The sequence below is a fragment of the Ochotona curzoniae genome, unplaced genomic scaffold (genome assembly GCF_017591425.1).
Source record: "Ochotona curzoniae isolate NIBS_2020 unplaced genomic scaffold, NIBS_Ocur_1.0 scaffold_1037, whole genome shotgun sequence".
NCBI classification, from domain to species: Eukaryota; Metazoa; Chordata; class Mammalia; order Lagomorpha; family Ochotonidae; genus Ochotona; species Ochotona curzoniae.
This window is the reverse complement of record NW_024467083.1, coordinates 31433440-31446850: the sequence shown is the minus strand read 5'-3', so window position 1 is coordinate 31446850 and position 13411 is coordinate 31433440. Positions and strand designations below refer to the sequence as shown.

The 13411-nt window shown below is 41.8% G+C and overlaps 1 protein-coding gene and 1 non-coding gene across 2 annotated transcripts; one reads left to right on the top strand and one right to left on the bottom strand.

Annotated features, from left to right (window-relative positions):
* Nucleotides 1-242: 242 nt before the first annotated feature.
* Nucleotides 243-647, bottom strand: LOC121168883 (late cornified envelope protein 5A-like). Its single transcript, XM_040999378.1, has 2 exons — nt 578-647; nt 243-514 (listed from the first exon to the last, which is right to left on the bottom strand). Exons 1-2 carry the CDS (start codon nt 645-647, stop codon nt 243-245), a joined length of 342 nt encoding a protein of 113 aa, XP_040855312.1.
* Nucleotides 648-4773: 4126 nt separating this feature from the next.
* On the top strand, nt 4774-4881 carry LOC121168898. The gene has a single exon (XR_005885767.1). It is a non-coding gene; the product is annotated as a U6 spliceosomal RNA (small nuclear RNA).
* The last annotated feature ends 8530 nt before the right edge of the window (nt 4882-13411 follow it).

The window sequence follows — 13411 nt, the reverse complement described above, 5'->3', positions numbered from 1 at the left end:
ACAAAAACAAAAATGGCAAGAGACCAGTGAAGTTCTGTAGGGAGGACTTTATTCTTTCATAGCACAGAACAGGAGACCTGACCAGGTGGGAGAAAATGCAGAACCTTCCACAAGAAGATTCAGCATCTCACAGCCCAGGATATGGTCAGCAAGGAAGGAGCAGGGGGGGACAGCAGGTTGGGGTAAGTCTGTTGCACTTTGGTTCCTCCAGTACAGCTTGTTTCAGCTCTTCATGGCCCAGGTCAGCAGCAACCAGAGCCCCCAGACTGCTGGCCACCACCACTGCTGCCACAGCAACTGCTGCCACCGCTGCTGCCACAGCAGCTGCTGCCACCACTGCTGCCACAGCAGCCACTGCTACTGCCACCACCACAGCAACCAGAGCTCTGCTGTCGGCGACGAAGGGAACGGCGGGGTCTATGGTGGCTGAGGCAGCAGCCGCCACCCCCAGAGCTGCAGCAACCCCCTGAGCTGGAACCACAGCAGCCTCCAGAGCTGGAGCTGCAGCAAGAGACTTGAGGGCACTTAGGGGGACACTTTGGGGGGCATTTAGGGGTTTGAGGGCACTTGGGAGGGCACTTGGGAGGACACTTGGGAGGGCATTTGGGAGGGGGCTGGCACTGCTGCTGGCTTTGCTGGCAGGACATTTTTCAAGAGGAAGTCAGTAAACCTAGAAGAGATTTAAAAAAAAAAAAAAGGCATCAACACAAACATCAAGCAGATATGCCCTTACTTGAGAAGCTCCCTCTAAACCAAGCTTCTTTGTGAATAGAATCTATAAATTGAGTTTGGAGGCTGAAGTTAAAGCTGGTGCAATAAAAGCTCTTTTTCCCTGGCATGTCTTTTCTGTCTCCAGTGGTAGATGCTGTCCATCTTCACACAATGGCTCTAAAATCAGCCCCGTATTAGGCATCCTAAGCACTTGGTAACAATGCTGGTTTTACAATCCAGAACCTTCCTGGGATGAATCAGTCAGAGATAAATCATTCTTCTACATTTTAGATGGAAAATGATCATCTCTGAGAACATTTAGGGGAAGAAGAGTTAAAGAAAACATCTCGATAGTCTCCACTTGGGCAGTTCAGGTCCCATGATTTCTGTTGGTTTGTTCCTACCCCTGGTTTTTACTCTAAGATTCATGGGCAGTCATTCTCATTGTTGTCCTTCTCCAGGCTAGGACACAGTCCCATAGCCAGCTCCTTGTCAGATAATCAACAGACCAGAAGTCAGAAAAGCATGCCATCACCAAGGTTCACAGAGCCAACGCAGACCTGTTTCAACTACTGAAGAAACTCTCCACCCTCCAATGGCTTCTTCCTCTTCTCAGGCTTCCTTCTGCCCCTTCCCCAGACCATCTTGCCCAGCAGTCTCAAAGCGTTCTTTTCCCAGCACTCACCTGATCAGTGGAGGAACAGGAGGCTGTGACCAACACGGCTGAGGAGTGAACTGAAGAGCATGGTGCTGGAGCCCTTTTATCCTGGGCCTGGTGAGTTCCTGGGAATGAGGCACAGCCTGTGTATGCAGAGCAGTCACTTTCATAACCAGGATGAGGGTGACTCCTCACACTCCCAGCCCTGGGGCTCTAGGACCTCCTAGGAAAGAGGTGCAGAAGAATCCGGGAAGCCAAAGACAGCCCAGATATCTGCTCCAAGGCCTGGTCTGCAGGCCAGCCATTCCAGCTTCATGCATTCACTCCTTCCTTAATTCTATAAATATGAATTATTTATTGTGAGCTCACAATTTTGTAAGATATCAATGACACAAATATGACGTAGAAGGCTCTGAGTAACTTGCAGGGTTGGAGCATGAATGTGTAAGCAAGGAGTTGTAAGTTAATTGCCACATGATCTTGATCTTTGGTTCAGGTTCTTTATAGTTCTTCTTCAGGACAATTTCACAATCTTCTTACATGTCTTTTAAATGTATGAGCCATTTGAAGGCAGCATATGTTTTATTTACCTCTGTATCCATGTGTTCAGTACAGTATCCAGCTCAATAAACAGAGCGTGAAGATTGGACACCAGGAAAGAGGAAGGCAGACATTTCTGGAACAATGAGGCAGGAATGCAGGTCATAGTGTGGGAGGCTTTTTGGTGTCAGGATCCAAGAGAGATTCCTAGGGAGGCTTAATGCTATTTCTCTTACTATTGAGTATTAATTCTCAATAATTGGAGATAAATGGAGATCATTACTTCCTGGGAATCAGATCAGACTGGCAAAATGTGGACTAGAAGGAATTACAGGGGAAGTTAAGGCCTTGGGGAGTCTAATGACTCCTGGAGAGTAGACGCCATGAGGAAGGTGTGATGCCACCATCATAGGAGAGAGGTGACTTATAAAAGGAGGTTAGGAGAGTAATAAACACTATTCTGAACTTGAAAGTTTCTACAGATTTTTTGCTTCAAGGTTGGAGTTACAACAAGTGTGTTATTAAGTTATTGTATGTCTGTAAGTAGGTACTGATAGGAAGAAAAATAAGACAGGAAGAATTTATTTAATTTGACATTGGTTCAACACCTACTAATGAGCAAACATAAACTGTGAATAAAGAATTGTCACTTTAAAAAATATTTATTTGTTTGAAACACAGAGAGAGAGTCTTCACTCCCCAAACGGCAATAATGGCCTACCCTCTGCCAGGCCAAAGATGGAAGATGAGAGCTTCTTCCAGGTCTCATGTGGGTGTGAGGGCTCAAACACTAGGCCCATTTTCTGTTGCTTTTCCAGGTGCATTGGCAGAGGGATGGATACAAAAGTGGAGCACTGGGACTCAAACCAGTTTCCACGTGGGATGCTGGCAATGCAAGCAGTGGCTTAATGCACTGTGCCACAATGCCAGCGCCCCATCATTAATTTTAATGAACACATATTGTAGCTTGAGGTGCTAATAGCTTGTTTTTATTGTTTTAAATTTCTCTGGTATAAATTTGCTAGGGTTCCAATGGCATAGATAGGAGATTATCACACATACAAACTTAATTGGCTCTTTGATTGTAACTAATCATTAGGAAATATGTGATTGGACAAGATCACAAAGGAGAATACACATGCAGAGAGCAGAGAGAGACAGAACCAGGCACAACTTCAACGCGTAGGCAAAGCTGAGACACCTAGTGGGAAAATGATCCAGAGAAATTTCAGCATTCTGGGGAAAATGAAGAAAGAAACTTCAAAATAGGAAAGCATACTCACACTGTCGCTTGCTTTATGATGGTATCTCTCAATTACATTGGATACATCATTTCAGCAGTGAGACTTGAAACCATAATCATTTCGGGAGTAGAATAAATAGCAGAAATCACCATTTCAAAAGATTTATAAGATAACTCAATTATCACTTTCAAAAAACTCAATAATGAGATTTTTAATAATGGGATTAAAGTAAGATCATGATGGAAAATTACACATGAAATTTGTGATGTTGATTCAGAGAGCTTGATTTTTAAGAAAAAGTGATTTTAGAAAAAAAAATTTAAGAAAACAAGTTTTTCTCTCTTTTTTTGAAGATGTATTTGTGTCTGACACATAGCAATGGTACATAGTTACACAGCACATAATTTTGTATTCCCGAAATCAATATAATTTGAAATAGAGAATAGGCACATCTGCTGCTAGGAGACATTTATCCTTTCTTTGTGTTGGTGACATTAAAAATCCTCTCTATTTTGAAATAGTTAATTGTTATTAATCATAGATATCTTACTATATGATAGAAGTGAATAGTCTTATATCCCACTGCACCTGTTTACAACCCTCGCCCTCCCTCCCTCCCTCACATCTTTCAAAGACTTGGGAACCACTAGCTCACTCTATGTCATTGACAACAGCATTCTCACTTCCATGTATCAGTGAGAACATGCGATATTTATCTTTCTGAGCTCAGGGATAGTTAAGAAGGACTTAATTAAAAGCCAGCGATCACACCCCTATTAAGAGAAGCTGCAGATAGCATCAGATAAAAGAGCGAAAGAAAAGAGGCAAAATTAAAGTGAACAGGATACATTTCAGAGTATTACCTTAAAACAATGCAGTAGAGACTTAAGTTGGCTTTTCTGCTACTTAAGGTAGCACACTGGGCAAGCCTGAACAAAAAATTCATATATGTGAAAGCTTAAAAAGCTCCTGAAAGGATAGATTAAAAATTCACATGAACCTTGTGAGCTGCTCTTGTATATCCTAAGGCACAGTTTCATTGCCTGCCAAAAAACGGTCTTAGCTGTATTCATCGGTAAGCATAAAATGAAACATTACACTGAACACAGCACTACACACCGTGCTGGAACTCAGACAATGGTGTCTGCATCCACAACGCCTATTGCCACCACTCTGTGGTTTACGACTTTGTCACATGCTTTGTACTTTAGCGGATAGCTTTCTGCCTACCCAGGCTCCCTCACACAGAGAGCAATCAAAACAAAATAATGTAATTAGAAGGACTTTTTGCCTGGAGTTTTCTGTAATGATTAATTTTTCATAAAACCATTTATATAAGGTAAACAAATTTCATGTATAGAGATTTACAAGCATAGTGATACATTGTCCTATTTGTTTTTTCAAAGCCAACAATAAAGATGGCAGAAAAATGATGCTTACATATGTCATACACATAACTTACTAAACACTCCATGTGCAAATATTAAAGTAGATAAGAGGGAGGACTGGAGAGATTTAGAGACCAACTTTATCTTCAGAGATGTGTTTGCAGGGTTTATCATCCAGAAGGTCAGACAAGAACTCCAATAATCTTAACATTAACTGACAATGGTCATTCTAGTTCTCACTTTGGCCACACTTACACTAAAATTGGAAAGATATAGAAAAGATTAGCATGGCCCCTGTGCAAGGATGAGTGTGATCGTTCCAGAACAAGTTGTTCTCTTTGAAAACAAAATGAGACTCTTCAGAGTGGAAGTGTAAGAAATTAAAAATAAGCAGAAGTGAATGCAGATATTTATAGACTTAAACTTATAACCACAGTATATAAGAATGAAATACAGGGACAGACATCTGGTGTAGAGGCTAAGGTTCCAGATGTTGAAGTGCTTGGATTTAAAATCTCTTGATTCTAGATTCCTATTGTTGCAGAGCGTGGGGCCAGGAGGAGACGCTCTAGAGTGGTTGGGTCCCTGCCACTTTTGTGGGGGACGTGACTAAATTCTTGTCATGTCTTCAGCCTGGCCCAGATTCAGCTATCAAGGACATTTGTTGAGTAAGCCAGCAGAGAGAAGCTTGCTCTCTCCTTTTCTCTGTCTCTCTCATCTACATCTCCTTCAAATAAAATAAAATAAAATTTCAAATTAATGAGGCACAAAGAATTGCAGAGGAAGAGACAATTGGAGTGGAAACCTTGTACATAATTAGGAAAATGATAACAAAAATAATGAAGGTAACACAGAGAACTGTTCCCACTTCACACAGCTGAAGTGACATGCCGCTCTCAAATTAATAATTCTGGGGCTAACACCATGGCATAATAGGCTAATATCTGCTTGCTGTGCTGGCATACCATATGGTGCTTGTTCCTGTCCTGGCTGCACCACTTCTGATCCAGCTCCCTGCTTATGGCCTGGAAAAGCAGTGGAGAATGACTCAAGTCCTTGGGTCCCTGCACCTACGTGGGAGAGTCAGAGGAGACTCCTGGATCCTGATTTTGAATTGGCTCAGCTCTGGCAATTGTGGCCATTTGGGAAGTGACCAGTGGATGGAAGATCTCTAACTCTGTGACTCTGCCTCTCAAATAAAAATATTTTTAAAGCAAATTAATGATTCTAATTGCTGTGCCATCTTAGGGAGAAAGTAATTTTTAAGGGATGGAAAAATTCAGATTTACTCTTAGATGAATTTTGACTAGTGAAAATTACAGTGGGATTGATAGTAGTGGTGGATGCCTGATCTGAATCCGTTGGACTCTGCCTTGCATGTAAACAACTATATCAGGTAAATTTAGTTAGCCTGAAAATGTTCTCTATTTCTTACAAAATTAAGGATTAGTTTCTTCTTAAATTATGTATTTCCCAAACTTGCAAATAAATCTGGAACAGTTTTATCTTGAAAGTCAGAGCTACAAAGAAAGAGGGAAAGACAGAGGCAGATCTGCCATTCACTGGTTTGCTCACCAGGTTGTGCCAGATTGCACCAAAGCCAGGAATCAGGTGCTTCAGCCACATTCTCCACGTAAGTGAGTAGAGACCCATCTGTCACTGCTTTCCCAGGCTACTAAGAGGGAGCTGCATAGAAAGTAGAGCAGCCAGACTCAAACTGGAGCTCATATGGGATGATGACATTGCAGGCTGTGGCTTTGCCCACTATACCACAATGCTGACCCCAGAAACAGTTCTTTTAAAACTCAAATTCTGAAATAGATTGTAATGTAGCCCAGGCAATGATTAATGAATTTGGTAATACTTGCTATACTGAAGACTGGCTCATCTTTTAAGATTTGGGAAGTGCATTTGAAAAGTGTTGAGACTTCTCCTTTCCCAAAAAGTGAATCATAAGGAAGTTCTGGTTTGATGCAGCATTTCCATAAGGCAGATCACAGCCCTGAGCAGGGGCACATGGTATACAGACAGAATGGGCCTCCACAAGTGAATGAGTCCAAAAAGCAAGAGGTTTTATTAAGTGAAACTCGTCTCTGTGCATCAAGACTTTTCAGGCAATTAAGGAACCACAGATGACTAAAGTCAAGTGGCGTACTTACAATGCTAGCTTTCAGACAATATATGATATCTTGACCTATTTGAACATGGAAGCCTATTTTGTGGTAGATTTATAGAATTAATTTTGAATATTACAAATCTAGACCCCTGATGAAGCCTGGGGATCCCAATAGGGGCGGATTATGTTATTTGGATAAACTGTATTGTATTACAAGCAACTAAAATGGTAGCCGATGTTGTGCGTAGCAGATAAGGTTGCCACCTGTGATGCCAGCATCAAACATGGATGCCAGATCATTTCCCACCAGTTCCACTTCCAATCCAGCTCCCTACTAATAACATGGGAAAGCAGCAGAAGATGGACCAAGTGCTTAGGCTGCCACCCACATGGGATCTCTGATGGAGTTCCTGGCTCCTGGCTTCAGCCTGGCCTAGCTGAGGTCATTGTGACCATTTGAGAAGTGAACCAAAGGGTAGTAGATCTCTCTCTCTTTCACTCTCTCTTTCTTTCTTTCTTTTCCCATCCTTCTTTCTCTCTCTCTGTATGTATTTCCCTCTCTTTGTACCTCTTACTTTCAAATAAATAAACAGAACTTTAAAAAGCACTTTTAAAATAACTAAAATGATGAATATATACATTTATATGAACACACACACCTATGGATATACATGTGCACACATATACAATATCAGTGTATAGGTACAGATTCGATACTCTCTCATGTTTGTGTGCATAGCTGTGTCTGTGAGATCCTGCACATGTACAGACACACACACACACACACACACACACACACACACACACACACACACACACTCATACACGTTAGTTATGGATAGGAATTTCCAGGCAATGACATAAGTAAAAGAAATAAGAGAGAGGGGTATGGTAAGCTACTTTTGCCCTAAGGATTAAAATCAAGATAACACTGAGTGATCTTGCTAGTAGAGGAGGAAGTCAGAGCTCAGGTACCCAACAGGGTCAGCCTGAGCTGGCTCCCAGGGAGGTTGAACCGAAGACTCTGGCTGCTGGGACAGCTGATGCCATTCCATCCAAGCCTTTGGGATTAGAACTAGAGACAGAAACATCCCTAGAGCAAAGGACCTTAGTGATTTGGTACATCATCAAACACGTAACCCCTCACTGTGCTCTGCTTGGCTGGGTCCTGCTCATCTCTGGCTTGTCATAGGTTGTGTTGCCCCTAGCATCCTACTGCTACCTACATTACACATCTTTCCTCTATGTTTCCACGAGGCGTTACTGTACGCATCATCATCTTACACATGTTGTTTGACATGCAGGCTCAATCAAAAGACCACGGACTCCTCAAGGACAGGCACCAGGCCTTCTTCATGTTGGTATTCCCCACACCCAGCCCTGAGTAGACCAGGTTTGCTTCATCTGCCCTTACTCAGAGTGATTAAACCTTCCTGCCAGTGCGGAAACCCAGGAGGAGAGTCCCAAGTGCATAAGGCAGCTAATCTCTGAGATGAAGGCCAAGCCACACCTCCTCTAGGGCTGTCCAGATTCAGTGCTTTATTTTAAGGTCTTTTTCTTTTTTATTGCAAAGGCAGATTTACAGAGAAAAGGAGAGACACAAAGATCTCCCATCTATTGTTTCACTCCCTAAATGGCTGCCATGGCCAGAGCTGAGCTGATTTGAAATCAGGTGCTAGGAACTTATTCCAGGTCTCCCATGCAGGTTCAAGAGAGAGGGGTATGGTAAGCTACTTTTGAACCTGCATGGGAGACCTGGAATAATATATACCTTTTTTCTTTCTCTCTCTCTAAAGTATAAAGAGAATGTAAACTAGATTTTTGCCTTGTAGTTCTTAGTTATCATTACAATAGAACTTTTTAAAAGACATAGACAAGTAAAAGAAGCACAAAGTGAAGAGAAGTTGAAGATAACACTCTAAGAAATCAGATTCTGAAATTTCTTATGGAACAAAAGCCCTCCACGAAATGAAAATTCAAGTTCTTATAGTTGGAGGAAGAATCACAGCTAGGTTAACACTGAAGTAAGGCTTGGGTAAAGTCTGACCTACTATTAGTGTGTCCTCAGACAAGTTATTTAGCCCTTAGGAGGCTCAACATTCTAGCTGTAAAGTAAAGGCAATGATTCTATCTCCCTTTTAAGTAATGGATGAAATGCAAACATTCTTCCAATAAAAGCACAGTAATTGTGTGTTACATGCCAGACAGTGTTCTTGGCATGGGGTACACAAATAGTCCATAGGAAACACAAGACCCCTGAGTTCACTCCAGGATCGTTTCATTCTAATAAAAAGGTAGAACAAGAAAGAAATGAACAAGTAATATAGTATTAAATAGCAAAAAAAAAAATCTAGGAAGAAAAAGTAGCACATGGTGAGAAGTGGGGTTCTAACATTGTCTGAGTGTGGTCAGAAGTGAGGTGTGTGGATTCCTTAGCACCATGACAACTCAACACACCACAGACAATATTCACCTTGGGTTTTTCCTGTCTGTAAAATCCATGGAAGCTAAACCCGTGAGTCTTCTCCTGTGTTCCCTGTGTCATCAGACTGGATTCACACAATACAGGAAATCACCAATCGGATAGACATAAAATAGGGAGGAGACATTCCTTTCTTTGGCAAGTACATGTTGAGTGCCACCCTGTGCTTGGCTTCGATAAGCTAAGAAGGCCTGGTTCCCACCTCGTCCAGAGTGCTGGGCTAGTATGCTGTGATGAACAGGTTTCTCAGCAGAGTATCTATGTGGGCTGCACACAAGGCTACTCAGGTACTGCCTTTCTCAGCCTTCTGATGCTGTGCATACTATTCCACCCCCTCTGCTCCCACTGTGGCTCAGTCCACTTCAACACTCAATGATGTGATAATCAGGTCACCAGCTACCATCAGCTGGGTGGAGATGCTTACACAGATGGCAGGGAATGCTATCTGATCATGATGTTTCCCAGCCAACTTCTGTCTAAGGACCTAGTCTGGAGTCCCTCTGGTGGTCATGCACTGATTCCAAGAAGGAACTGTTAACCCAGGTGCCTCACTTCCTACACTCCTTTAAGGCAAGCAAGTAGCTGCACATCAAAACAGTACCCTATTTACAACATTATCTGCACTGGGAGGAGGATCCAAGAATTGAAGAAAAGACTATGAGAGCTGGAAAATGCATGCAGGGATCAACTCACACCACCCAGCCCCATTTTAGAGAGGAGGAAAATGAGCTGCAAAGAGGTGAAGTGGCTTTTTCAGTGTTACAAAGGGAATGGGGACAGAGCTGAGAAAAGAGCAGGCATTGGAGAAACAGTGAGACAATAGCCATTCGTAATGTCAGGTTACTTCTTTTCATAATTTGATCTATAATTAAAACCTTCTCTTGCTGTGTTTTGTTATAGAATTAAACATTTAAAGTCATAACACCCTGAAAACACTGTATCTGATGTGATGGCCACTCTCTTTCTTTCTAAGTTACCTTTCATGCTCACTGATACAGCCCTTCCAACCAAGGATGGAAAAAGGCTTATCAGGTTGTGTACTTCGGATGTGCTCGGCACTGTTGTGCATGGTGTGATGAACATAGCCTCTGAGTGCAGCACCCAAGTAACTCATCTAGGGTCATAGAGACAGCAAACAGATCTACCTGGCTCAAAAGTCCAGATGTCACCGCAGTTCTATGTACAGCTACCGTCAAACTTGCTCAGTAGTTCAGATCAAATACTTCATTAGTTTAGTAAGAGAACAGCACAAATAAAGTACTGACCCAGGACCCAGCATAAAGTACTCTGAGTAAATAAAAGTCACCTATCTCTGTCCTTCCCTTTAACAATCATGAATCAATACTTTGCTATTGTTTATTCTTGTGGGTATCTAATAATACTGGCTATATGTTCATATACAATATATGTAAAATATGCATGTAGGAATTAAACATTTAGGTTACATGGCTATATTGTTAGTAGTATGTTTTGGGAAACTATATAAATATGTATCAGCCTTATCTATCAATGGCTTTGGACAAGGCGTTGTCCTGGAAGAGAATACAATTTAGAAGCTTTCTTGTTCAGGACTGACGCAGTGTAGCCGGGGCAGACTAATCGTCTACCTGTAGCACCAGCATCCCATATGGATGCTGATTTATGTCTTGGATGTTCCACTTCTGATCTAGCTCCTTGCTTATGGACTGGAGGAAGCAGTGAAGGTTGGCTTAGGTCCTTGGGACCCCGCACCTATAAGGAAGACCTTGGAGAAGCTTCTGGCTCCTGGCTTCAGATCAACCCAATTCTGGCCATTGCAGTTATTTCAAAAGTGATCCAGCAGATGCAAGGTCACTCTCTCTCCTTCTCTCTATAAATATGCTTTTCAAATAAAAATAAATAAACTGCAAAAAAAAAAGGTTGGATTCTACACGGTGGACATTTTTACTCAAGAAAAATTTTGGCAAATGTGTTCATCCCTGATCCCAGGACATCAGCACCTCAGGTCATCCAAGCATCTTCTTTCCAATTTCTCATGGGATTAACTCTGTAGTCTGGGCATGCCATTGTCCCTAAATCATTCATTTAAGTCTCCCTTGTGTATCTAAAAGGAGCTAAAAGTGGGAAAATCTGGATTATTTTACATAAGACATGGTGCATCAAGATGCCTTACATTATTTAAAAATGAGCTATGGTAGAACATAAATTTATATGTAGGATGAACATCTTGAAGTCCTTGTCTCTGAACCATTAGTTGTAAAAATAAAATGGCCAGTATTAGTGTGAAAATGCCTACACTGGGAGACAAAGATCACTAACTGCTGGCATGTGAAATCCTATGACCCAAGTTCACAGCTATGCCAACTTAAACCCGAGACTGGGAAGTTACACGTGGTAGGGCTGGGAGATGGTGGTGTAGACTAATGCTGTTGGAAAATCATTATAGAATGTCTCTAAAAATATACTCTAAAAATGTAAATTCCTTTTTACAGAGAAAGATTAACTTTAAGAGTCACAAACCATTTTATATTACCTGTGTGAAATCTCACTGACGATCCTGTCCTCAGCAGTGCCACAAAGTCATCCTGTCTGCTTCATTGCTCCCCCTCTCGTCAAATGCTCTCCTCCCATAGAGCCCTACCTGTGCCCTGGCCTCTGCAAGGGAACGTATCCCCTTGCTCTGTAATTAACTCCTACTGAACCTTAGGATCAAGCTACACTTTCTCAGCTGACCAAGTAAAATTTCATGTTGTAGAGTACTATATATCCCTTTGTGCTAGCTCATGGCTTTATAGCTGCATTTTTATATTTGGTTGCCTTATTATTTGGCTATTCTCTCTCTCTCTCTCTCTCTCTCTCTCTCTCTCTGTGTGTGTGTGTGTGTGCAAGTATGCTATAACCTCCAAACTCCAAAATAATAGAGGTGATACCTGGAGTGAAATAAATGTTAAATAGCTATCTAATACCAGATGAGAAAGAGCATGAAAACCCAACATAAAAGTTGCTCTTGTGGCTCTTCCAAAATGGCCAGGTTTTTGAGTGTTCCCTGGTCCGTGAAGCTTGTGAGACAGAGAGGTCCTCACTCCCAGGTGCCAGGCTTCACTTGGAGATGCTTCTCCTGGGTGCAGTGAGAGCCTGGAGTCCTCCGCTGCTTCATCTCTTGACTGTGTCTTTTCCACAAATCCTCCTAGCACACATCTGGGTCCTCCCAGAGATTTCAGTTTATGGAAAGCTGTTTCTGTTGCACACAATCTCACGATTTCAAACCCAGTCCCTTGCTTCGTGGTTCTTTGGAATTTTGTTTTCAAAAGTATATGTTAATTCCCTGGGGTTTAGATGATGTAAAACTTTAAAACATTTGAAAAGAGCATCAATAGCAGCTCATGTAATAATAACAGAAATAGAAAAAATAGGAAAAAACAGAAGAGAGTGAGCAAAGAGGATACAACAAAGGGTGATTAGATAGCTCTTTGTAGTATAGAGATATTAGAAAACAAGTAACAAAAAAGATATAATTACATGAATCAGCACAAATAAATTTTATATATGTCCCCTGTTAGTTATTTTAAGATTTATTTATTTTAATTGGAAAGGCAGATATACAAAGAGGAGGAGAGACAAAGAGGAAGAGCTTCCATCCAATGGTTTATTCCCCAAGCAGCTGCAATGGCCAGAGATAAGCCGATCCAAAGCCAGGAGTCCAGAACCTCTTCTGAGTCTCCCATGTGGGTACAGGGTCCCAAAGCTTTGGGCTGTCCTTGACTGGTTTCCCAGGCCACAAGCAGAGAGCTGGATGGGAAGTGGGGCTACCAGAATTAGAACTGGCACCCATATGGGATCCCAGTGCATGCAAGGCGAGGACTTTTACCCCTCCCTAATTTGCTTCCACTTTTACTCCCTACTTCCTAAATAATAGTTTTACCTCTTGAGCTTATAAGTATTTTCCTCTTTTCTATTATACATCAATATAATGGGATAATGAGAGCAGATTAGAAGAGGTTTTTTTTTTTTTTTGTCTGGGTCAGTTTCTCTGGAAGAGAGAAGGTCAAGATTGGGTAAAACACAAAGAAAATTAACAAGAATCAATAGACTCAAACCATCAATATATGCTGTATCAAGAGCTGGGTCGGGAGGAAGAGGACAGAAAAGCAGGCCAGGGGAGAAAAAGTCAAGGAAGCCTTCATGCACAGATACTAGAGAGCATTAGCAGAAATCTAATGAGGGTCTGCTGAACAGTTTGAGGAGGACATACGGCTGGGTGGTTAGCCGTGGGTTGTAAGTTACACAATGGAG

Coding starts and splice junctions, on each gene's coding strand:
- LOC121168883 (XM_040999378.1), bottom strand. CDS start 647: ATGTCCTGCCAGCAAAGCCAGCAGCAGTGCCAGCCCCCTCCCAAATGC. Junction 515..577: donor TCCCAAGTGTCCTCCCAAGT/GCCCTCCCAAGT, acceptor AGTGCCCTCAAG/TCTCTTGCTGCAGCTCCAGC.